The sequence below is a fragment of the Rhinoraja longicauda genome, chromosome 40, assembly GCF_053455715.1.
Source record: "Rhinoraja longicauda isolate Sanriku21f chromosome 40, sRhiLon1.1, whole genome shotgun sequence".
Taxonomy (NCBI): domain Eukaryota; kingdom Metazoa; phylum Chordata; class Chondrichthyes; order Rajiformes; family Arhynchobatidae; genus Rhinoraja; species Rhinoraja longicauda.
Window position 1 is genome coordinate 2,232,522 of NC_135992.1, and position 24,888 is coordinate 2,257,409.

The window sequence follows — 24,888 nt, forward strand, 5'->3', positions numbered from 1 at the left end:
CTCTCTTCCCCCTCTCTCTTCCCCCCTCTCTCTTCCCCCTCTCTCTTCCCCCTCTCTCTTCCCCCTCTCTCTTCCCCCCCTCTCTTCCCCCCCTCTCTTCCCCCCCTCTCTTCCCCCCTCTCTTCCCCCCCTCTCTTCCCCCCCTCTCTTCCCCCCTCTCTTCCCCCCCTCTCTTCCCCCCCTCTCTTCCCCTCTCTCTTCCCCCCTCTCTCCCTCCTCTCTCCCCCTCTCTCTCCCCCCTCTCTCTCCCCCCTCTCTCTTCCCCCCCTCTCTTCCCCCCCCTCTCTTCCCCCCCTCTCTTCCCCCCCTCTCTTCCCCCCCTCTCTTCCCACCCTCTCTTCCCCCCCTCTTTTCCCCCCCTCTCTCCCCCCTCTCTCTTCCCCCTTCTCTCTTCCCCCCTCTCTCTTCCCCCCCTCTCTTCCCCCCCCTCTCTCCACCCACTCTCTCCCCCCCACCCACTCTCCCCCCTCTCTCCTCCCCCCTCTCTCTTCCCCATCTCTCTTCCCCCGCTCTCTTCCCCATCTCTCTTCCCCCCTCTCTCTTCCCCCTCTCTCTTCCCCCTCTCTCTTCCCCCTCTCTCTCCCCCCCTCTCTCTCCCCCCCTCTCTCTTCCCCCCTCTCTCTTCCCCCCTCTCTCTTCCCCCCTCTCTCTTCCCCCCTCTCTCTTCCCCCCTCTCTCCCCCCCTCTCTCCCCCTCTCTCTTCCCCCTCTCTCTTCCCCTCTCTCTCTTCCCCCTCTCCCCCCCTCTCTTCCCCCTCTCTTCCCCCTCTCTCCTCCCCATCTCTCTTCCCCCTCTCTCTTCCCCCTCTCTCTTCCCCCTCTCTCTTCCCCACTCTCTCCCCCCACCCACTCTCCCCCCACCCCCACCCACTCTCTTCCCCCACCCACTCTCTCCCCCCCCACCCACTCTCTTCCCCCCACCAACTCTCTTCCCCCTCTCTCTCCCTCCCCCCCCCCCCTTCTCCCCGTCTCTGCCTTAAAAATATCCACTGACTTGGCCTCCACAGCCCTCTGTGCCAGTGAGTTCCACAGATTAACTACTCTCTGACTAAAGAAGTCCCTCCTCACCTCCATTCTAAAAGAGCGCCCTTTAATTCTGAGGCTGTGCCCTCTGGTCCTGGACTCTCCCACCAGTGGAAACATCCTCTCCACATCCACTCTATCCAGGCCGCTCACTATTCGGTACGTTTCAATGAGGTTCCCCCTCAACCTTCTAAACTCCAGAGAGTACAGGCCCAATGCCGACAAACGCTCATCATGTGCTAACCCACTCATTCCTGGGATCGTTCTTGGAAACCTCCTCTGGGCCTTCTCCAGAGCCAGCACATTCTTCCTCAGATATGGGGCCCAGATTTGCTCACAGTGCTCCAAATGCTGGCAGTCCAGAGCCTTATGGAGACTCAGCATTACATCTCTGTTTTTGTACTCCAGTCCTCGATATAAATACTAGCATTGACTTTATAGGAAAATAACTGCAGATGCTGGTACAAATCGATTTATTCACAAAATGCTGGAGTAACTCAGCAGGTCAGGCAGCATCTCGGGAGAGAAGGAATGGGTGACGTTTCGGGTCAAGACCCTTCTTCAATCTGCATTGACTTTGCTTTCCTTACCACCGATTCGACTTGCACATTAACTATTTGGGAGTTAGGAAGTTGGGAGTCCAGAGAGAAGGAATGGGTGGCCTTGGTAACGTTGACCTTCAATACGAGAGGATTTGTGTACAGGAGCTAAAAAGTTCTTTTATCGAAACGTATAAGATTATTAAGGGGTTGGACACGTTAGAGGCAGGAAACATGTTCCCAATGTTGGGGGAGTCCAGAAAAAGGGGCCACTGTTTAAGAATAAGGGGTAGGCCATTTAGAACTGAGATGAGGAAAAACTTTTTCAGTCAGAGAGTTGTGAATCTTTGGAATTCTCTGCCTCAGAAGGCAGTGGAGGCCAATTCTCTGAATGCATTCAAGAGAGAGCTAGATAGAGCTCTTAAGGATAGCGGAGTCAGGGGGTATGGGGAGAAGGCAGGAACGGGGTACTGATTGAGAATGATCAGCCATGATCACATTGAATGGTGGTGCTGGCTCGAAGGGCCGAATGGCCTCCTCCTGCACCTATTGTCTATTGTCTATTGTCCTGGTATCAGGCCCTGGTGAGACCGCATCTGGAGTATTGTGTGCAGTTTTGGTCTCCTAATTTGAGGAAGGACGTCAATGCCATTGAGGTAGTGCAGCTTAGGTTCACGAGGTTAATCCCTGGGATGGCGGGACTGTCATATGAGGAAAGATTGGAAAGACTGGGCTTGTATTCACTGGAGTCTAGAAGGATGAGAGGGGATCTTATAGAGACATATAAAATTATAAAAGGACTGGACAAGCTAGATGCAGGATAAATGTTCCCAATGTTGGGGGAATCCAGAACCAGGGGCCACAGTCTAAGAATAAAGGGGAGGCTATTTAAAACTGAGGTGAGAAGGAACTTTTTCACCCAGAGAGTTGTGAATTTGTGGAGCCACAGAGGGCAGTGAAGGCCAAATCACTGGATTAATTTAAGAGAGTTAGATAGGGCTCTAGGGGCTAGTGGAGTCAAGGGGTATGGGGAGAAGGCAGGCACGGGTTACTGATTGTGGACGATCAGCCATGATCACAATGAATGGCGGTGCTGGCTCGAAGGGCCGAATGGCCTCCTCCTGCACCTATTTTCTATATTTCGATGCTGCCTGTGCCGCTGAGTTAGCCCAGCATTTTGTGTCAATCATCAGTCAAGGTATCGAGTATAGAAGTTGGGAAATTTTGTTACAGTTGTACAAGACGTTGGTGAGGCCACACTTGGAGAGAAGATTTACGAAGAGGTTGCCAGGACTTGAGGGGCTGAGTTATTCGGAGAGGTCGGGCAGGCTGGGACTTCGTTCCTTGCAGTGCAGGAAGCTGAGAGGTGATCTTAGAGGCGTATAAAATCTCAAGGGGAATAGGTAGTGTTTTACCCAGAGTAGGGGAACCGAGAACCAGGGGACATAGGTTTATGGTGCGAAGATCAAGATTTCATACAAACCTGAGGGGCAACCTTTTTCACTGATTGTAGCAAATTTTAGAAGACACCTGGGCAGGGTCATGAATAGGAAAGCTTTGGAGAGATATATGGGCCAAATGCGGGCTTGGGCCAAGCTTAGATGGGGCATTTTGGTCGGTGTGGAACGGATGGGCCGAAGGGGCCTGTTTCTGCGCTGTACGACTCTGATATACAAGATTATTAAGGGGTTGGACACGTTAGAGGCAGGAAACATGTTCCCAATGTTGGGGGAGTCCAGAACCAGGGGCCACAGTTTAAGAATAAGGGGTAGGCCATTTAGAACGGAGATGAGGAAAAACTTTTTCAGTCAGAGAGTTGTGAATCTGTGGAATTCTCTGCCTCAGAAGGCAGTGGAGGCCAATTCTCTGAATGCATTCAAGAGAGAGCTAGATAGAGCTCTTAAGGATAGCGGAGTCAGGGGGTATGGGGAGAAGGCAGGAACGGGGTACTGATTGAGAATGATCAGCTTGAATGGTGGTGCTGGCTTGAAGGGCTGAATGGCCTCCTCCTGCACCTGTTGTCTATTGACTCTGTGATTCACAAATTAAAGTCCTACATTGGGGCAAGGCGAAAAAATGGTGGAGTTAGACATGAACTCGCAAAGGTTGGCTGGGAGAAGCTGGCTGCAGATTACGGTACACCTGGCAAGAGGGAGGCTTGGACGTGAGATCGGGCGAGCCCAGGCCCAGCGTGCTTCTGTTGGTGTGAAGGGAGAGACAGACAGGACTGGGCAACCCTGGCTGATGCAGTCATAGTGATACAGTGTGGAAACAGGCCCTTCATAGAGTGATACAGTGTGGAAACAGGCCCTTCATAGAGTGATACAGTGTGGAAACGGGCCCTTCACAGAGTGATACAGTGTGGAAACAGGCCCTTCATAGAGTGATACAGTGTGGAAACAGGCCCTTCATAGAGTGACACAGTGTGGAAACAGGCCCTTCAAAGAGTCATAGAGTGATACAGTGTGGAAACAGGCCCTTCACAGAGTGATACAGTGTGGAAACGGGCCCTTCACAGAGTGATACAGTGTGGAAACGGGCCCTTCACAGAGTGATACAGTGTGGAAACAGGGCCTTCATAGAGTGATACAGTGTGGAAACAGGCCCTTCATAGAGTGATACAGTGTGGAAACAGGCCCTTCACAGAGTGATACAGTGTGGAAACGGGCCCTTCACAGAGTGATACAGTGTGGAAACAGGCCCTTCACAGAGTGATACAGTGTGGAAACAGGGCCTTCTGCCCAACTTGCCCACTCCGGCCAACAATGTCCCAGCTACACTAGTCCCACCTGCCTGCGCTTGGTCCATATCCCTCCAAACCGGTCCAATCAATGTACCTGTCTAACTGTTTCTTAAACGATGGGATAGTCCCAGCTTCAACTACCTCCTCAGGCAGCTTGTGGTGAGTACCTACCGACAGTGGTCCGAGGAGGGACAGGGTGTTGGGCACCCAAGGCTCATCGATGCGCGAGGGCAACGAAGGCGATCCCGTCTGGCCCGAACCGACAGAAGGTCGACTGTGGCACAAGTCACAGAAAATGTTAATGGTGGTGACGGGAGGAATGTCAAGTCAAGTCAAGTCAATTTTATTTGTATAGCACATTTAAAAACAACCCACGTTGACCAAAGTGCTGTACATCTGATTAGGTTCCAATGGAAAAAAAATGAAACATACAGTAGCACGCAAACAGTTCACAGCGCCTCCTCAATGAGCCTCAAACGCTAGGGAGTAGAAATAGGTTTTGAGCCTGGACTTAAAGGAGTGGATGGAGGGGGCAGTTCTGATGGGGAGAGGGATGCTGTTCCACAGTCTAGGAGCTGCAACCGCAAAAGCGCGGTCACCCCTGAGCTTAAGCCTAGACCGCGGGATAGTCAGTAGCCCCAAGTCGGCCGACCTGAGGGACCTGGAGATAGAGAGGTGGGTTAGAAGATTTTTGATGTAGGGAGGGGAATGTCCTTTTAGGGCTTTATATGTGAATAGGAGGAGCTTGACGTTAATTCTGTACCGTACAGGGAGCCAGTGGAGAGAGGCCAGAATCGGGGTGATGTGGTCCCTTTTACGGGTACCCGTCAGGAGTCTCGCTGCGGCGTTTTGGACCAGTTGCAGGCGGGACAGGGAAGATTGGCTGATCCCAGTGTATAGGGAGTTGCAGTAGTCTAGGCGGGAGGAAATGAAAGCGTGAATGATTTTTTCTGTGTCGTCGAATTGGAGGAAAGGTTTGATTTTAGCTATGGTTCGAAGTTGGAAGAAGCTGGCTTTTACCACAGCGTTGACTTGCTTGTCAAACTTTAATGCAGAGTCAAATATCACGCCGAGGTTTTTGACAAGCGGTTTGACGAGGCAGGACAGGCTTCCAAGACTGCCTGTTATCAATTTGATGGAGTCGGGGGGGCCGAATAGGATGACCTCAGACTTGCTCTCATTTAATTGGAGGAAGTTCTGTGCCATCCAACATTTTATGTCCTCAAGGCAGTGTAAGAGGCTGTTTAAATTTGACTGGTTGTTGGGTTTCAGAGGGAGGTAAAGCTGTGTGTCATCGGCATAGCAGTGGAAAGAAATGCCGTGCCTTTGAATGATTTGGCCAAGGGGGAGCATGTACAGAGAGAAGAGAATGGGGCCTAGGATGGAGCCTTGTGGAACTCCGCAGGAGAGGCTAGCTGTGTCACAATACACAGTGCATCGCACCCTGCTGTGTATGGGGCTGCACATGGAGGACCAACAGCATATGAGGCAGGTGGGCATAATGTTTTGGTTGATCGGTGTAAGTGGGGTCGTTCTTAATAGGGAAAAATGGCGCACAATTGGCGAAACTTTGGCCAAGCCTGCAGCAAAGATAATGGCAGAATGATCGGAGATGGCGCAAAGAGGTCTTTTGATCGTAATTGTCTCTCAAATGATACTGTTCGTCGAAGCATCACCGAAATGGCTGAAAATATAAAACAAATATTATTGTCCGACATCCGTCAGAATCGTTATTGTGAATTGCAGGCAGACCAATCCACTGACATTGCGAATTTTGCAAATCGTTTGGTGCTCGTTAGGTATGACAAAGTCCAAAAACTTCATGACAACCGTTTATTTTTGCCAACCTTTGCCTGAACGTACAACTGGAGAAGAAATCTTTAACATTATGGATGAAGGCAGTGCAGCGTAGGTTCACGAGATTGATCCCTGGGATGGCGGGACTGTCATATGAGGAAAGATTGGAAAGACTAGGCTTGTATTCACTGGAGTTTAGAAGGATGAGAGGGGATCTTATATAGACATATAAAATTATAAAAGGACTGGACACGCTAGATGCAGGAAAAGTGTTCTCAATGTTGGGCGAGTCCTGAACCAGGGGCCACAGTCTAAGAATAAAGTGGAGGCCATTTTAAACTGAGGTGAGAAGGAACTTTTTCACCCAGAGTTGTGAATTTGTGGAATTCTCTGCCACAGAGGGCAGTGGAGGCCAAATCACTGGATGGATTTAAGAGAGAGTTAGATAGAGCTCTAGGGGCTAGTGGAATCAAGGGATACGGGGAGAAGGCAGGCACAGGTTATTGATTGGGGACGATCAGCCATGATCACAATAGTTCCTCACCTCCCCTTCCCAGATCTCCCTCTATCTTCCTGTCTCCACCTATATCCTTCCTTTGTCCTGCCCCCCTGACATCAGTCTGAAGAAGGGTCTCGACCCGAAACGTCACCCATTCCTTCTCTCCTGAGATGCTGCCTGACCTGCTGAGTTACTCCAGCATTTTGTGAATAAATACCTTCGATTTGTACCGGCATCTGCAGTTATTTTCTTACACAATGAATGGCGGTGCTGGCTCGAAGGGCCGAATGGCCTCCTCCTGCACCTAATTTCTATATTTCTATGAATTTATGCAGCAAAACAAACCTGATTGGAAGCATTGTGTTGGAATTAGCTGAAGGCCAAAGACGGATGTAACAAAGGGCTTGTTTCAAGGATTAAGACTATTGCACCGGATGCAAAATTAACACATTGTTGCATGCACAGCGAGGCTTTGGCGAGACATGATATCTGCAGACCTAAAACAATCTCTAGACCAAGCAGTGAAAATCATAAATTATATGGCTTGTATACACTGGAATTTAGAAGGATGAGGGGGGATCTTATTGAAACATATAAGATAATTAGGGGATTGGACACATTAGAGGCAGGAAACATGTTCCCAATGTTGGGGGAGTCCAGAACAAGGGGCCACAGTTTAAGAATAAGGGGTAGGCCATTTAGAACGGAGATGAGGAAGAACTTTTTCAGTCAGAGAGTGGTGAAGGTGTGGAATTCTCTGCCTCAGAAGGCAGTGGAGGCCAGTTCGTTGGATGCTTTCAAGAGAGAGCTGGATGGAGCTCTTAAGGATAGCGGAGTGAGGGGGTATGGGGAGAAGGCAGGAACGGGGTACTGATTGAGAGTGATCAGCCATGATCGCATTGAATGGCGGTGCTGGCTCGAAGGGCTGAATGGCCTACTCCTGCACCTATTGTCTATTGTTTATTATATTAAAGAACGACCGTTAAATGCCCACCTTTTCTCACAACTGTGTGAAGATATGGGTAGTGATCGTACCAAACTACTTTTCCGTTGGCTTTCTCGTGGGAAAAGTGTTAACTGGTTTATTTGAACTCTGGAACGAACTATATGGTTTTCCTTCATGAAAGCTTTGAGTTCAAAGAATGTTTTCAAGACTGGACACAAAATGCCGGAGTAATTCGTAATTGTTAACTGTATGTTTGTGTTGTCATTTGTGAGCGGAGCACCAAGGCACATTCCTTGTACGTGCACATACTTGGTCAATGAACTCATCCACTCAACTCAGCGGGTCGGGCAGCATCTCGGGAGAGAAGGAATGGGTGACGTTTCGGGTCGAGACCCTTCTTCAGACTGATGTCAGGGGAGGGGGCGGGACCTGCCCTAGATTGGCTAGACAGTCAGAACCTTTCTCCCAGACTGGAAATGTGAGATTGGAAGGCACAGCTTTAAGGTGAGAGGGGGAAAGTTTAAAGACTAGACCAAGTGGACCCGAACATCTCCTGCATTGGTGCAGCACCCCCCCCCCCCCCCCACTCTGATGTGCGGGGCGTGTGGTGGGTGCCTGGAACGGGCTGCCAGGGGTGTTGGCGGAGGCAGGTACCATAGTGGTGTTTAAGGGGCATTTAGACTTGCACATGGATGTGCAGGGCATGGAGGGGTCTGGATCATGACTGGTGTAGCTGGGACATGTTGGCTGGGGTGGGCAAGTTGGGCCGAAGGGCCTGTTTCCACACTGTACCACTCTAGGACTCCATGTGCAGGTAGGTTAGATTAGTTTAACTTTGCATCAAATTCGGCACGGGCATCGTGGGCCGAAGGGTTTTTTCACCCAGAGAGTTGTGAGTTTGTGGAATTCTCTGCCCCCTCCCCTGACATCAGTCTGAAGAAGGGCCTCGACCCGAAACGTCACCCATTCCTTCTCTCCCGAGATGCTGCCAGACCCGCTGAGTTACTCCAGCATTTTGAGGTGTCTGTCTTCGATTTAAACCAGCATCTGCAGTTCGTTTTTTATCCTTTACAAGACTGGAGATGGCTCTGTCAATCAGTATAACTGGCAGAGATATTTTCTGTTTCAAATAATCTTAATTTCTCCTTGCAAGGCAAGGACATTTCTCTATTTCACGTTCAAGATAGGGGGAGTGCCACATTGGCAAAAGCGAGTTGTTAATGGAGGAGTGGACTCTTTTCCATCTACCCCTTCATGAATTACAGACAAGTTCAGGCGAACAAAGTGAAGACAGCGTGATGATTATTATAACACAGCGATTACAGATCAACCTGGAAAAGTATTTCTCTGAATTGGGCAAAGATATTGAGTGGATATCAATCCCATTCAACATCTATCAATCAGTGCCTAAAGGTCTCGCAAACAGTAGAACAACAACTTTTGCAACTAGCTTCTGATGGATTCTTAAAAAAACAAGTATAAGGAGGACACATTAGACCACAGACAATAGGTGCAGGAGGAGGCCATTCGGCCCCTTGTTCTGGACTCCCCCAACATTGGGAACATGTTTCCTGCCTCTAACGTGTCCAACCCCTCAATAATCATACGTTTCGATAAGATCTCCTCTCATCCTTCTAAATTCCAGTGTATACAAGCCTAGTTGCTCCAGTCTTTCAACATATGATAGTCCCGCCATTCCGGGAATTAACCTAGTAAACCTATGCTGCATGCCCTCAATAGCAAGAATATCCTTCCTCAAATTTGGAGACCAAAACTGCACACAGTACTCCAGGTGTGGTCTCACTAGGGCCCTGTACAGCTGCAGAAGGACCTCTTTGCTCCTATACTCAACTCCTCTTGTTATGAAGGCCAACATTCCATTGGCTTTCTTCACTGACTGCTGTACCTGCATGCTTCCTTTCAGTGACTGATGCACTAGGACACCCAGATCACGTTGTACGTCCCCTGTTCCTAACTTGACACCATTCAGATAATACTCTGCCTTCCTATTCTTACCACCAAAGTGGATAACCTCACACTTATCCCCATTAAACTGCATCTGCCATGCATCCGCCCACTCACACAACCTGTCCAAGTCACCCTGCAACCTCATAGCATCTTCCTCACAGTTCACACTGCCACCCAGCTTTGTATCATCTGCAAATTTGCTATTTAACTTCACTTTGGTTACAAACACAAAATGGATTTCCAGGACTGTCAGATTCTAAGCCCTAAAGTTCATTTTTCCTTTATCAAGCTCATATCGTGTGTGAAGTTGGATTTTCGGCCCTTGTGGTCACTAAGACAAAGAAGAGGAACTGCATATTAGATGGCGAACCGCAACTGAGATTCAAATGAACAACCACAGAGTCAAATTTTGACAAACTATTTTCCCAACATAAGCAATTTCATCCTTCACATCGATGATAAATTATTTGGAATTAAGAATTTATTTAATGGATACTTTATTAATTTTATCCTAGTAATTATACATTATATTATAGAAAACTTTTGTTTACGTGCATACTAGAGAATAGGTGCAGGAGGAGGCCATTCGGCCCTTCGAGCCAGCACCGCCATGCAATGTAATCATGGCTGATCATCCACAATTCCTGCCTTCTCCCCATACCCCCTAACTCCGCTATCCTTAAGAGCTCTACCTAGCTCTCTCTTCAATGCATTCAGAGAATTGGCCTCCACTGCCTTCTGAGGCAGAGAATTCCACAGATTCACAACTCTCTGGGTGAAAAGGTTTTTCCTCATCTCCGTTCTAAATGGCCTACCCCTTATTCTTAAACTGTGGCCCCTGGTTCTGGACTACCCCAACGTTGGGATCAATACCTTAATCCAAAATAAAAATGCATGCAATTTTTATTGATTTTCACAATGAAATAGGATTGTTTTTAACTCGGGGTACAAGGTGCTCATGCAAATTAAAGAGGAATACACAGCTATCAAGACTTTGGGAATCACTGAGCTGGACAATTGGACACCACATTGACTTGGTGGTCGGAGTCTTTACTTTGTACTTTACTTTAGCGATACAGCGTTGAAACAGGCCCTTCGGCCCACCGGGTCCGTGCCGACCAGCGTACTCTTCCCCCATCCTGTCTCGGAGACGGCGATAGTATATTTGTCCCCTTTCCCGATGGGGCCCCAGGGTTGTGGCACTGTGTTTGTACCTCTCCCCGGCCCCCCACTCACTGTGTTTGTACCTCTCCCCGGCCCCCCACTCACTGTGTTTGTACCTCTCCCCGGCCCCCCACTCACTGTGTTTGTACCTCTCCCCGGCCCCCCACTCACTGTGTTTGTACCTCTCCCCGGCCCCCCACTCACTGTGTTTGTACCTCTCCCCGGCCCCCCACTCTCTCCCCGGCCCCCCACTCACTGTGTTTGTACCTCTCCCCGGCCCCCCACTCACTGTGTTTGTACCTCTCCCCGGCCCCCCACTCACTGTGTTTGTACCTCTCCCCGGCCCCCCACTCTCTCCCCGGCCCCCCACTCACTGTGTTTGTACCTCTCCCCGGCCCCCCACTCACTGTGTTTGTACCTCTCCCCGGCCCCCCACTCACTGTGTTTGTACCTCTCCCTGGCCCCCCACTCACTGTGTTTGTACCTCTCCCTGGCCCCCCACTCACTGTGTTTGTACCTCTCCCTGGCCCCCCACTCACTGTGTTTGTACCTCTCCCCGGCCCCCCACTCTCTCCCCGGCCCCCCACTCACTGTGTTTGTACCTCTCCCCGGCCCCCCACTCACTGTGCTTCCCCTCTTCACAGGGCGGCCTGGCGGCCATGACTATCTTCTACCCACTGGACACCGCTCGCTTGAGGCTCCAAGGTGAGACTCTGCTCTCCCTCGCCCCCTGCCTCCTCACCCCTGCCTCGTTACCCCTGCCCCTTTGCCCCTGCCCCCTCTCCCCCTTCGCCCCGGCCCCCTCGTCCTCTGCCCCCTCGCCCCCTGCCCCCCTGCCTCCTCACCCCTGCCTCGTTACCCCTGCCCCCTTGCCCCTGCCCCCTCTCCCCCTTCGCCCCCAGCCCCCTCGCCCTCTGCCCCCTCTCCCCCTTTGCCCCCTGCCCCCGGCCCCCTCGCCCTCTGCCCCCTGCCCCCCTGCCTCCTCACCCCTGCCTCGTTACCCCTGCCCCCTTGCCCCTGCCCCCTCGCCCCCAGCCCCCTCGCCCTCTGCCCCCTCTCCCCCTTTGCCCCCTGCCCCCGGCCCCCTCGCCCTCTGCCCCTGCCCCCCTGCCTCCTCACCCCTGCCCCCTTGCCCCTGCCCCCTCTCCACCTTCGCCCCCAGCCCCGGCCCCCTCACCCCCTGCTCCCTCTGCCCCCTGCTCCCTCTGCCCCCTGCTCCCTCTGCTGGAGCTCTGTGCAACTGCAGTCGGAACAACTTGTCTCCCCTCTCCACAGATGCCGACTCTTCCCAGCATTTTCTGATTGTTTGAGCGACGGGGAGTGGGTGGGGGGGGAGGGGAGAGCGGGCGGGTGAGGGAGAGAGGGAGTAAGGGTGTGAGGGGAGGGGTAGGCGGGAGGGAATGGAGGGGAGGGGAGGGAGGGGAGAGCGGGAGGGTGAGGGAGTGAGGGGAGGGGGGATGGGAAGGATGAGGGAGTAGGGGGAGGGTGGGGTGAGCAGATGGCAGGTGAGGGATGGGGGAGTAGGGGAGGGTGAGCGGGAGGGAGGGGTGAGTGGGTGGGTGAGGGAGTAGAGGAGGGGTGTGAGGGGAGGGAGGAGGGGTGAGTGAGTGGGGGAGGGAGGTTGTGCGGGGGGGAGGGGTGAGTAGGTGGGTGGGGGGAGAGGGGTGAGTAGGTGGGTGGGGGGGCGTGTGCGAGGGTCCGGCTGCTGTTCCTGACGCTGCTGTCTGCTCTTGCAGTGGATGATAAGATGAAGGCAAAGTCCACGCCCGTGGTGCTGGCAGAGATCATCAAGGAGGAAGGGCTGTGAGTAGGAGCGAGGCGGGGGATAGTACGTGTGTGTGCGGGCGGAACGGCCTCCGGTCTGGCTGTGGGGGGGGGTGCGTGAGGGGGAGGGGCCAGGGGGGGGCTAGTCTGTGTCCCGCCACCTGTACCCGGTTCTGAACCGTCACCTGCGGCCTCACAGGGAGACCGACGTTGTCGGAGGGAACTGCAGATGCTGGAAGACAAACACAGAGTGCTGGAGTAACTCAGCGGGACAGGCAACATCTCTGGAGAGAAGGAATGGGTGACGTTTCAGGTCGAGACCCTTCTTCAGACTGATGGGTAGAACGGTCTTGACCTGAAACGTCACCCTATCCATGTTCTCCAGAGATGCTGCCTGACCCTCTGAGTTACTCCAGCACTCTGTGTCTGTCCTTGTGTGTGTTGTCCATTCAAACTGTGCTGGACCTGATTCCATGATATTGGAGAGACAGTGTAGGCCTGGACAGTGTAGGCCCGGACAGTGTAGGCCCGGACAGTGTAGGCCCGGACAGTGTAGGTCCGGACAGTGTAGGCCCGGACAGTGTAGGCCCGGACAGTGTAGGCCCGGACAGTGTAGGCCCGGACAGTGTAGGCCCGGACAGTGTAGGCCCCGACAGTGTAGGCCCCGACAGTGTAGGCCCGGACAGTGTAGGCCCGGACAGTGTAGGCCCGGACAGTGTAGGCCCGGACAGTGTAGGCCCCGACAGTGTAGGCCCGGACAGTGTAGGCCCGGACAGTGTAGGCCCGGACAGTGTAGGCCCCGACAGTGTAGGCCCGGACAGTGTAGGCCCGGACAGTGTAGGCCCGGACAGTGTAGGCCCGGACAGTGTAGGCCCGGACAGTGTAGGCCCGGACAGTGTAGGCCCGGACAGTGTAGGCCCGGACAGTGTAGGCCCGGACAGTGTAGGCCCGGACAGTGTAGGCCCGGACAGTGTAGGCCCGGACAGTGTAGGCCCGGACAGTGTAGGCCCGGACAGTGTAGGCCCCGACAGTGTAGGCCCCGACAGTGTAGGCCCGGACAGTGTAGGCCCGGACAGTGTAGGCCCGGACAGTGTAGGCCCGGACAGTGTAGGCCCGGACAGTGTAGGCCCGGACAGTGTAGGCCCGGACAGTGTAGGCCCCGACAGTGTAGGCCCGGACAGTGTAGGCCCGGACAGTGTAGGCCCGGACAGTGTAGGCCCCGACAGTGTAGGCCCGGACAGTGTAGGCCCGGACAGTGTAGGCCCCGACAGTGTAGGCCCGGACAGTGTAGGCCCGGACAGTGTAGGCCCGGACAGTGTAGGCCCGGACAGTGTAGGCCCGGACAGTGTAGGCCCCGACAGTGTAGGCCCGGACAGTGTAGGCCCCGACAGTGTAGGCCCCGACAGTGTAGGCCCGGACAGTGTAGGCCCGGACAGTGTAGGCCCGGACAGTGTAGGCCCGGACAGTGTAGGCCCGGACAGTGTAGGCCCGGACAGTGTAGGCCCGGACAGTGTAGGCCCGGACAGTGTAGGCCCGGACAGTGTAGGCCCGGACACTGTAGGCCCGGACAGTGTAGGCCCGGACAGTGTAGGCCCGGACAGTGTAGGCCCGGACACTGTAGGCCCGGACAGTGTAGGCCCGGACAGTGTAGGCACCGACAGTGTAGGCACCGACAGTGTAGGCCTGGACAGTGTAGGCCTGGACAGTGTAGGCCCGGACAGTGTAGGCACCGACAGTGTAGGCCTGGATAGTGTAGGCCCGGACAGTGTAGGCACCGACAGTGTAGGCACCGACACCGGAAAAGAAATTAAGGGCAGGGCCAATTGTGAACGATGTGAGAGGGGAGGTAAATACAGAAGTTAAAGTGTTGTACTTAAATGCGCGTAGTATAAAAAATAAAGTGGATGAGCTTGAGGCTCAGTTAGTCATGGGCAAGTATGATGTTGTAGGGATCACTGAGATCCCTACACTGTAGGCCCGGACACTGTAGGCCCGGACAGTGTAGGCCCGGACAGTGTAGGCCCGGACAGTGTAGGCCCGGACACTGTAGGCCCGGACAGTGTAGGCCCGGACAGTGTAGGCCCGGACACTGTAGGCCCGGACAGTGTAGGCCCGGACAGTGTAGGCCCGGACAGTGTAGGCCCGGACACTGTAGGCCCGGACAGTGTAGGCCCGGACAGTGTAGGCACCGACAGTGTAGGCACCGACAGTGTAGGCCTGGACAGTGTAGGCCTGGACAGTGTAGGCCCGGACAGTGTAGGCACCGACAGTGTAGGCCTGGATAGTGTAGGCCCGGACAGTGTAGGCACCGACAGTGTAGGCACCGACACCGGAAAAGAAATTAAGGGCAGGGCCAATTGTGAACGATGTGAGAGGGGAGGTAAATACAGAAGTTAAAGTGTTGTACTTAAATGCGCGTAGTATAAAAAATAAAGTGGATGAGCTTGAGGCTCAGTTAGTCATGGGCAAGTATGATGTTGTAGGGATCACTGAGACATGGCTACAAGAGGACCAGGGCTGGGAACTGAATATTCAGGGGTACACAACGTATAGAAAAGACAGACAGGTGGGCAGAGGGGGTGGGGTTGCTCTGATGGTAAGGAATGATATTCATTCCCTTGCAAGGGGTGACATAGAATCAGGAGATGTTGAATCAGTATGGATAGAAATGAGAAATTGTAAGGGTAAAAAGACCCTAATGGGAGTTATCTACAGGCCCCCAAACAGTAGCCTCGACTTAGGGTGCAAGTTAAATCAGGAGATAAAATTGGCGTGTCAAAAATGTAATGCTACGGTGGTTATGGGAGATTTCAACATGCAGGTAGACTGGGAAAATCAGGTTGGAAATGGACCCCAGGAAAGAGAGTTTGTAGAGTGCCTTGGAGATGGATTCTTAGAACAGCTTGTACTGGAGCCTACCAGGGAGAAGGCAATTCTGGATTTAGTGTTGTGTAATGATCCTGATCTGATAAGGGGACTAGAGGTAAAAGAGCCATTAGGAGGCAGTGATCACAACATGATAAGTTTTACTCTGCAAATGGAAAGGCAGAAGGGAAAATCGGAAGTGTCGGTATTACAGTATAGCAAAGGGGATTACAGAGGCATGAGGCGGGAGCTGGCCAAAATTGATTGGAAGGAGGCCCTAGCAGGGAAGACGGTAGAACAGCAATGGCAGGTATTCCTGGGAATAATGCAGAGGTTGCAGGATCAATTTATTCCAAAGAGGTGGAAAGACTCTAAGGGGAGTAAGAGACACCTGTGGCTGACGAGGGAAGTCAGGGACAGCATAAAAATTAAGGAGAGGAAGTATAACATAGCAAAGAAGAGTGGGAAGACAGAGGATTGGGACTCTTTTAAAGAGCAACAAAAGTTAACTAAAAAGGCAATACGAGGAGAAAAGATGAGGTACGAGGGTAAACTAGCCAATAATATAAAGGAGGATAGCAAAAGTTTTTTTAGGTACGTGAAGAGGAAAAAAATAGTCAAGGCAAATGTGGGTCCCTTGAAGACAGAAGCAGGGGAATTTATTATGGGGAACAAAGAAATGGCAGACGAGTTAAACCGTTACTTTGGATCTGTCTTCACTGAGGAAGATACACACAATCTCCCAAATGTTCTAGGGGCCGGAGAACCTAGGGTGATGGAGGAACTGAAGGAAATCCACATTAGGCAGGAAATGGTTTTGGGTAGACTGATGGGACTGAAGGCTGATAAATCCCCAGGGCCTGATGGTCTGCATCCCAGGGTACTTAAGGAGGTGGCTCTAGAAATAGTGGAAGCATTGGAGATCATTTTTCAATGTTCTATAGATTCAGGATCAGTTCCTGTGGATTGGAGAATAGCAAATGTTATCCCACTTTTTAAGAAAGGAGGGAGAGAGAAAACGGGTAATTATAGACCAGTTAGTCTGACATCAGTGGTGGGGAAAATGCTGGAGTCAATTATAAAAGACGAAATTGCTGAGCATTTGGATAGCAGTAACGGGATCGTTCCGAGTCAGCATGGATTTACGAAGGGGAAATCATGCTTGACAAATCTACTGGAATTTTTTGAGGATGTAACTAGGAAAATTGACAAGGGAGAGTCAGTGGATGTGGTGTACCTCGACTTTCAGAAAGCCTTCGACAAGGTCCCACATAGGAGATTAGTGGGCAAAATTAGGGCACATGGTATTGGGGGTAGGGTACTGACATGGATAGAAAATTGGTTAACAGACAGAAAGCAAAGAGTGGGGATAAATGGGTCCCTTTCGGAATGGCAGGCAGTGACCAGTGGGGTACCGCAAGGTTCGGTGCTGGGACCCCAGCTATTTACGATATACATTAATGACTTAGACGAAGGGATTAAAAGTACCATTAGCAAATTTGCAGATGATACTAAGTTGGGGGGTAGTGTGAATTGTGAGGAAGATGCAATAAGGCTGCAGGGTGACCTGGACAGGTTGTGTGAGTGGGCGGATACATGGCAGATGCAGTTTAATGTAGATAAGTGTGAGGTTATTCACTTTGTAAGTAAGAATAGAAAGGCAGATTATTATCTGAATGGTGTCAAGTTAGGAGGAGGGGGAGTTCAACGAGATCTGGGTGTCCTAGTGCATCAGTCAATGAAAGGAAGCATGCAGGTACAGCAGGCAGTGAAGAAAGCCAATGGAATGTTGGCCTTCGTAACAAGAGGAGTTGAGTATAGGAGCAAAGAGGTCCTTCTACAGTTGTACCGGGCCCTGGTGAGACCGCACCTGGAGTACTGTGTGCAGTTCTGGTCTCCAAATTTGAGGAAGGATATTCTTGCTATTGAGGGCGTGCAGCGTAGGTTCACTAGATTAATTCCCGGAATGGCGGGACTGTCGTATGTTGAAAGGCTGGAGCGATTGGGCTTGTATACACTGGAATTTAGAAGGATGAGGGGGGATCTTATTGAAACATATAAGATAATTAGGGGATTGGACACATTAGAGGCAGATAACATGTTCCCAATGTTGGAGGAGTCCAGAACAAGGGGCCACAGTTTGAGAATAAGGGGTAGGCCATTTAGAACGGAGATGAGGAAGAACTTTTTCAGTCAGAGGGTGGTGAAGGTGTGGAATTCTCTGCCTCAGAAGGCAGTGGAGGCCAGTTCGTTGGATGCTTTCAAGAGAGAGCTGGATAGAGCTCTTAAGGATAGCGGAGTGAGGGGGTATGGGGAGAAGGCAGGAACGGGGTACTGATTGATAGTGATCAGCCATGATCGCATTGAATGGCGGTGCTGGCTCGAAGGGCTGAATGGCCTCCTCCTGCACCTATTGTCTATTGTCTATTGACAGTGTAGGCCTGGATAGTGTAGGCCCGGACAGTGTAGGCCTGGATAGTGTAGGCCCGAACAGTGTAGGCCCGGACAGTGTAGGCCCGGACAGTGTAGGCCTGGATAGTGTAGGCCCGGACAGTGTAGGCACCGACAGTGTAGGCACCGACAGTGTAGGCCTGGATAGTGTAGGCCCGGACAGTGTAGGCCTGGATAGTGTAGGCCCGGACAGTGTAGGCCCGGACAGTGTAGGCACCGACAGTGTAGGCACCGACAGTGTAGGCCTGGACAGTGTAGGCCTGGATAGTGTAGGCCCGGACAGTGTAGGCACCGACAGTGTAGGCCTGGATAGTGTAGGCACCGACAGTGTAGGCCTGGATAGTGTAGGCCCGGACAGTGTAGGCCCGGACAGTGTAGGCCTGGATAGTGTAGGCCCGGACAGTGTAGGCACCGACAGTGTAGGCACCGACAGTGTAGGCCTGGACAGTGTAGGCCTGGATAGTGTAGGCCCGGACAGTGTAGGCCCGGACAGTGTAGGCACCGACAGTGTAGGCACCGACAGTGTAGGCACCGACAGTGTAGGCCCGGACAGTGTAGGCCCGAAAACAGTGTAGGCCCGGACAGTGTAGGCCCGGACAGTGTAGGCACCGACAGTGTAGGCACCGACAGTGTAGGCACCGACAGTGTAGGCCCGGACAGTGTAGGCCCGGACAGTGTAGGCCCGGACAGTGTAGGCCCGGACAGTGTAGGCCCGGACAGTGTAGGCCCGGACAGTGTAGGCCCGGACAGTGTAGGCCCGGACAGTGTAGGCCCGGACAGTGTAGGCCCGGACAGTGTAGGCCCGGACAGTGTAGGCCCGGACAGTGTAGGCCCGGACAGTGTAGGCCCGGACAGTGTAGGCCCGGACACTGTAGGCCCGGACAGTGTAGGCCCGGACACTGTAGGCCCGAAAACAGTGTAGGCACCGACAGTGTAGGCACCGACAGTGTAGGCCCGGACAGTGTAGGCCCGGACCGTGTAGGCCCGGACAGTGTAGGCCCGGACCGTGTAGGCCCGGACAGTGTAGGCCCGGACCGTGTAGGCCCGGACAGTGTAGGCCCGAAGACAGTGTAGGCCCGAAAACAGTGTAGGCACCGACATTGTAGGCCCGCACCGTGTAGGCCCGGAGGCCGCAGTAGACCCAGACAGTGTAGGCCCGCACCGTGTAGGCCAGGACCGTGTAGGCCCGGAAGCCCGGGCGGCCGCCATTGGTGGAGCGGGAGCAGGTGGCCGCTGGCTGGGTGAGGTGACGTGGGGCGCAGGGCGGTGATGTCACCACTTGTCCCTTTGGGAGTGAGGAAGTTGGCCACCCTACCGATCCTATGTACTGCACCGCCGTGCTGTACTGTTGTGTGAATGCCCGGGGCTCTGCCCCTCTCTCACTGACTCTCGTCTCTCCTGTCCCAGGTCTGCCGTCTACCGCAGCTGGGCCGTGGTCATCTCCAGTCTCTGCTGCTCCAACTTCGTCTACTTCTACACGTTCAACGCCATGAAGGAGGTGTGGGCGAGGGGCCAGCCCGCCTCCAACAGCAAGAACCTTGTCATGGGCTTCCTCTCTGGTGCGTAGGTGGGCCTGTTCAGTACCTGTGTGGCAGCACACCCCCTCCCCTGCCCAAAGAACAAACCCTCCCCATGGTGAATCCCCTCAACCCTTCTCTCCCCAACTCTCACCTCTGCCAGCTTGAGCCTAGTCAGGCCTAGCCCTAGCCCTGGCTTTAGGCCTAGTCTTAGGTCTAGCAGCCTGAGGCCTAGTCTTGTTTTTTTGTGTTGGTTTTAGTGCTAAACCTAAAGCTAAACCTTCCACTATCAGTGTGAGCACAGCAGAGCAGGGCACTGTGGATGAGGTCTGGCCAGCGTCCCTTGCAGTTGTAACTGGTTGTGTTGCATGTGTGCATGGTAGGGTTGTGCTTGCATGTGTGTGCATGTGTGTGTGTGTGGTAGGGTTGTGCTTGCATGTGTGTGCATGTGTGTGTGTGTGTGGTAGGGTTGTGCTTGCATGTGTGTGCATGTGTGTGTGTGGTAGGGTTGTGCTTGCGTGTGTGTGCTTGTGTGTGTGTGGTAGGGTTGTGCTTGCATGTGTGTGTGTGTGGTAGGGTGGGGCGGGTGTGTGTGCGCGTGCGCGTGCGTGTGCGTGCGTGTGCGTGTGTGCATGCTGAGCTGACAGCTTTGTCTTGTGTTGCAGGGGTGGTGAATGTTCTGGTCACTACTCCGCTGTGGGTGGTCAACACCAGACTCAAGCTGCAGGGCGCCATGTTCAAGAACGATGACATCCAGCGGACCAACTACAAGGGTGTCGTCGGTAAGTCCATAAGTCCCAGGGGCAGATTTCGGCCCATCAAGTCTGCTCTGCCTCTACTCAGAGTTATAGTGATATGTTGTGGAAACACCGGCCAACAATGTCCCAGCTACACTAGTCCCACCTGCCCGCGTTTGGTCCATATCCCTCCAAACCTGTCCTATCCATGTACCTGTCTAACTGTTTCTTAAACGATGGGATAGTCCCAGCCTCAACTACCTCCTCTGGCAGCTTGTTCCATACACCCACCCCCTTCACCTTGAACCTATGTCCTCTGGTCCTTGATTTCCCTACTCTGGACAAGAGACTCTGCGCATCTACCCGATCTATTCCTCTCATGACTTCAATCGTGGCCGATCTATCTTTCCCTCTCAACCCCGTTCTCCTGCCCCTGACTCCCACACTGGGCAGTCGGTGTACGGTAGAGTTGCTGCCTCACAGCGCCAGAGACCAGGGTTCGATTCTGACTACGGGCGCTGTCTGTACAGAGTTTGTACGTTCACCCCGTGATCTGCGTGGGCTTTCTCCGGGTGCTCCGGTTTCCTCCCACCCTCCAAAGACGTGCAGGTTAATTGGCCTGTTGTAAATGTTTTTAAAAATTGCCCCTAGTGTGTGTGTTTGTGGGATAGTGTTAATGTGCGGGGATCGCTGGTCGGCGCGGACTCGGTGGGCCGAAGGGCCTGTTTCCGCGCTGGATCTCTAAAATTAAAACTACTAATCAAGAATCTATCTCTGCCTTAAAAATATCCATAGATTCGGCCTCTGCTGCCCTCTGCGGCGGGTAAGGGCAGTGGAGACGGGGCAGGGCGGGGGGCATCTGTAGCCAGAGTGAGCCTCTCCTCAGAGCTGTGCAGCGGGTAGAAGCAAAGATACTAGAGGAGCAAGATAGACCACTCGACCCTAAAACCGTAGCGCGTCACGGCGCCATTTTAGTCGGCAGAAACTTGCAGAAACATTTTAAAAGAAAAATAACAACAATCTGTGAGTTGATAGATGAGATATATTCTACATTTTAACGGTATCATCACACATACTGTTCCCCCAAAACACTGATTACACTGCGAGAGGCAGGTTTTGCTTACTAAAATGGCGGACGTCACGCTCCTTTGCGAACTACACTAGTTCTCTCACTAGGGTCTCTTCTACATCCCGCAGCTCCGCCCTTGCTCCCCCTCCCCCCACTCGCAACAAGGACGGAATCCCCCTCGTTCTCACCTTCCACCCCACCAGCCAGCGGATCCAACAAATCATCCGCCAACATTTCCGTCACCTACAACGGGACCCCACCACTGGCCATATCTTCCCATCCCCTCCCCTCTCTGCGTTCCGCAGAGACCGTTCCCTCCGTAACTCCCTGGTCCACTCGTCCCTTCCTACCCAAACCACCACCTCCCCGGGCACTTTCCCCTGCAACCGCACGAGATGCAACACCTGTCCCTTTACCTCCCCCTTCAACTCCATCCAAGGACCCAAACAGTCTTTCCAGGTGAGACAAAGGTTCACCTGCACCTCCTCCAACCTCATCTATTGTATCCGCTGCTCTAGATGTCAACTTATTTACATCGGCGAAACCAAACGCAGGCTCGGCGATCGCTTCGCTCAACACCTTCGCTCGGTCCGCCTTAACCAACCTGATCTCCCGGTGGCTGAGCACTTCAACTCCCCCTCCCACTCCCAGTCTGACCTTTCTGTCATGGGCCTCCTCCAGTGCCATAGTGAGGCCCACTGCAAATTGGAGGAACAGCACCTCATATTTCGCCTGGGCAGTTTGCAGCCCAGTGGTATGAACATCGACTTCTCCAACTTTAGATAGTTCCTCTGTCCCTCTCTTCCCCTCCTCCTTCCCAGATCTCCCTCTATCTTCCTGTCTCCACCTATATCCTTCCTTTGTCCCGCCCCCCTGACATCAGTCTGAAGAAGGGTCTCGACCCGAAACGTCACCCATTCCTTCTCTCCTGAGATGCTGCCGGGCCTGCTGAGTTACTCCAGCATTTTGTGAATAAATACCTTCGATTTGTACCAGCATCTGCAGTTATTTTCTTAGACTTCAGTACTGGCGATTTAGACGGAGTGGTTGGTCCATCCTGCTCCTCTAGTACCTTTGGGTAGAAGCAACCCCATTCTACCGCTGCAGCTGCCTGTTGCCACCAGGTGGGGGCAGTGAACAGCCACCGTTCAACCCTGTTCATGGAGCCTAGATCCTGCCTGACCCGCTGAGTTACTCCAGCACTTTGTGTCTATCTTGGGGCTACGTGATCTCCCGATTGCCAAACACTTTAATTCCCCCTGTGTAGGAAGGAACTGCAGATGCTGGTTTAAACCCGAAGACAAGCACAAAATGCTGGAGTAACTCAGCAGGACAGGCAGCATCTCTGGAGAGAGAAGGAACGGGTGACGTTTCGGGTCGAGACCCCTCTTCAAATTCCCACATTTTAATTCCCCTTCCCGTTCCTGCACTGACCTTTCTGAGGAAGGGTCTCGACCCGAAACGTCACCCATTCCTTCTCTCTCCAGAGATGCTGCCTGTCCCGCTGAGTTACTCCAGCATTTTGTGTCTACCCCCTGACCTTTCTGTCCTGGGCGTCCTCCACTGTCCGCGCGAGGCCAATCGCAGATTGGATGAACTGCGCCTGATATTTCTATTCGACTCCATCTGCCGCCTCTCCGCCCATTTCTGCAGGGCTGTGATCAACAGAGGTGAGGTTGCGAGTTCAGTTCTACCTGCCCTCCCACGGTAGTGCCGTGTTTACGGTTGATGCCTCGGACAAAGGCCGCGCCGGCCCCCGGGATGTGACGATCCCACCGCGCGTCCGCCATTGTTGTGTTGGCCCAGCCGGTGGTCAGGGCTGCCCCTGACCCACCCACATAGAGTGGTCAACTCCCTCGCTCCCCAAATACGGGACAAAAGGGCGGCACGGTAGCGCAGCGGTAGAGTTGCTGCTTTACAGCGAATGCAGCGCCGGAGACTCAGGTTCGATCCTGACTACGGGTGCTGCACTGTAAGGAGTTTGTACGTTCTCCCCGTGACCTGCGTGGGTTTTCTCCGAGATCTTCGGTTTCCTCCCACACTCCAAAGACGTACAGGTATGTAGGTTAATTGGCTGGGCAAATGTAAAAATTGTCCATAGTGTGTGTAGGATAGTGTTAATGTACGGGGATCACTGGGCGGCACGAACTTGGAGGGCCGAAAAGGCCTGTTCCGGCTGTATATATATGATATAAAAGGGGACGTCGCCGCCCCACGCGACCTCACCCAGCCAGCGGCCGCCATTGGTGGAGCGGGAGCACGTGGCCGCTGGCTGGGTGAGGTCGCGTGGGGCGCGGGGCGGTGACGTCACCCTTTGTCCCTTATTTGGGGAGTGAGGAAGTTGGCAACCGTACTAATACGGGACAAGGGCGGTCCTGTAGTGGACAAACTAATGCAGCCCAAAATACGGGATGTCCCGGCTAATACGGGAGAGTTGGCAACCCTAGTCACCACAGCCTGTGACCACATGACCCGTGACCCCCCTGACCCCCCCTCCCCCCGCATGTGACAGGTGACTGGCCTGACCCCCTTGGCCTGAGACCCCTGACCGTGACATCAGATGTCCGGACTCCCGACCTGCGTCCTGACCCCCTGATCCGAGACCCCCTGACCCTGGTAAGATCCTTAATGTCCACTCCACCCCCCTACCTCCCCCACCCCCCCCCCCCCCCATCCCAGTTTGTTTGTAGGTTAATCGGCTTGGTAAATGTAAAAGAAATTGTCCCTAGTGGGTGTAGGATAGTGTTAATGTGTGCGGGGATCGCTGGGCGGCACGGACCCAGTGGGCCGAAGGGCCTGTTTCCGCGCTGTATCACCTAACCAAAGATACTAGAGGAGCAAGATGGACCACTCCGTTGAGATCGCCTATACTGAAGTGTAGTACGCAAAGGAGCGTAACGTCCGCCATTTTAGTAAGCAAAACCCGCCTCTCGCAGTGTAATCAGTGTTTTGGGGGAACAGTATGTGTGATGATACCATTAAAATGCAGAATATATCTCATCTATCAATTCACAGATTTTTGTTATCTTTCTTTTAAAATGTTTCTGCAAGTTTCTGCCGACTAAAATGGCGCCGTGACGTACTACGGTGTTTAGGGTCGAGTGGTCTATCTTGCTCCTCTAGTATCTTTGCTCCAAACCACTGACCCCCTACAGTGAGCCCCTCCCCCGGCCTGAGCCCTGACCCCCTGGCCTGTGACCCCAATCCGTGACCTCCTGCCCCAGCTGACAATAGACAATAGGTGCAGGAGGAGGCCATTCGGCCCTTCGAGCCAGCACCGCCATTCAATGTGATCATGGCTGATCATTCTCAATCAGTACCCCGTTCCTGCCTTCTCCCCATACCCCCTGACTCCGCTATCCTTAAAAGCTCTATCTAGCTCTCTCTTGAATGCATTCAGAGAATTGGCCTCCTCTGCCTTCTGAGGCAGAGAATTCCACAGATTCACAACTCTCTGACTGAAAATGTTTTTCCTCATCTCAGTTCTAAATGGCCTACCCCTTATTCTTAAACTGTGGCCCCTGGTTCTGGACTCCCCCAACATTGGGAACATGTTTCCTGCCTCTAATGTGTCCAACCCCTTAATAATCTTATACGTTTTGATAAGATCCCCTCTCATCCTTCTAAATTTTTTAATGTCTCTGCAAGTTTCTGCCAACTAAAATGGCGCCGTGACGCACCACGGTTTTTAGGGTCGAATGGTCTATCTTGCTCTGCTCTAGTATCTTTGCTCCAAACCCTTGACCCCCTACTGTGAGCCCCCCCCCCCCCTCCCGGCCTGAGCCCTGACCCCCCCCCGGCCTGTGA

The 24,888-nt window shown here is 53.1% G+C and overlaps 1 protein-coding gene across 1 annotated transcript in view; it reads left to right on the plus strand.

The window, feature by feature from the left end:
• The window catches only part of LOC144611426 (peroxisomal membrane protein PMP34-like), a 36,485-nt gene that overhangs the window by 1,008 nt on the left and 10,589 nt on the right, over positions 1-24,888 (plus strand). Inside the window, 4 exon segments of the mRNA XM_078430503.1 lie at positions 11,323-11,383; positions 12,415-12,481; positions 19,166-19,317; positions 19,941-20,057. Coding sequence (XP_078286629.1) covers positions 11,323-11,383; positions 12,415-12,481; positions 19,166-19,317; positions 19,941-20,057 — 397 coding nt within the window.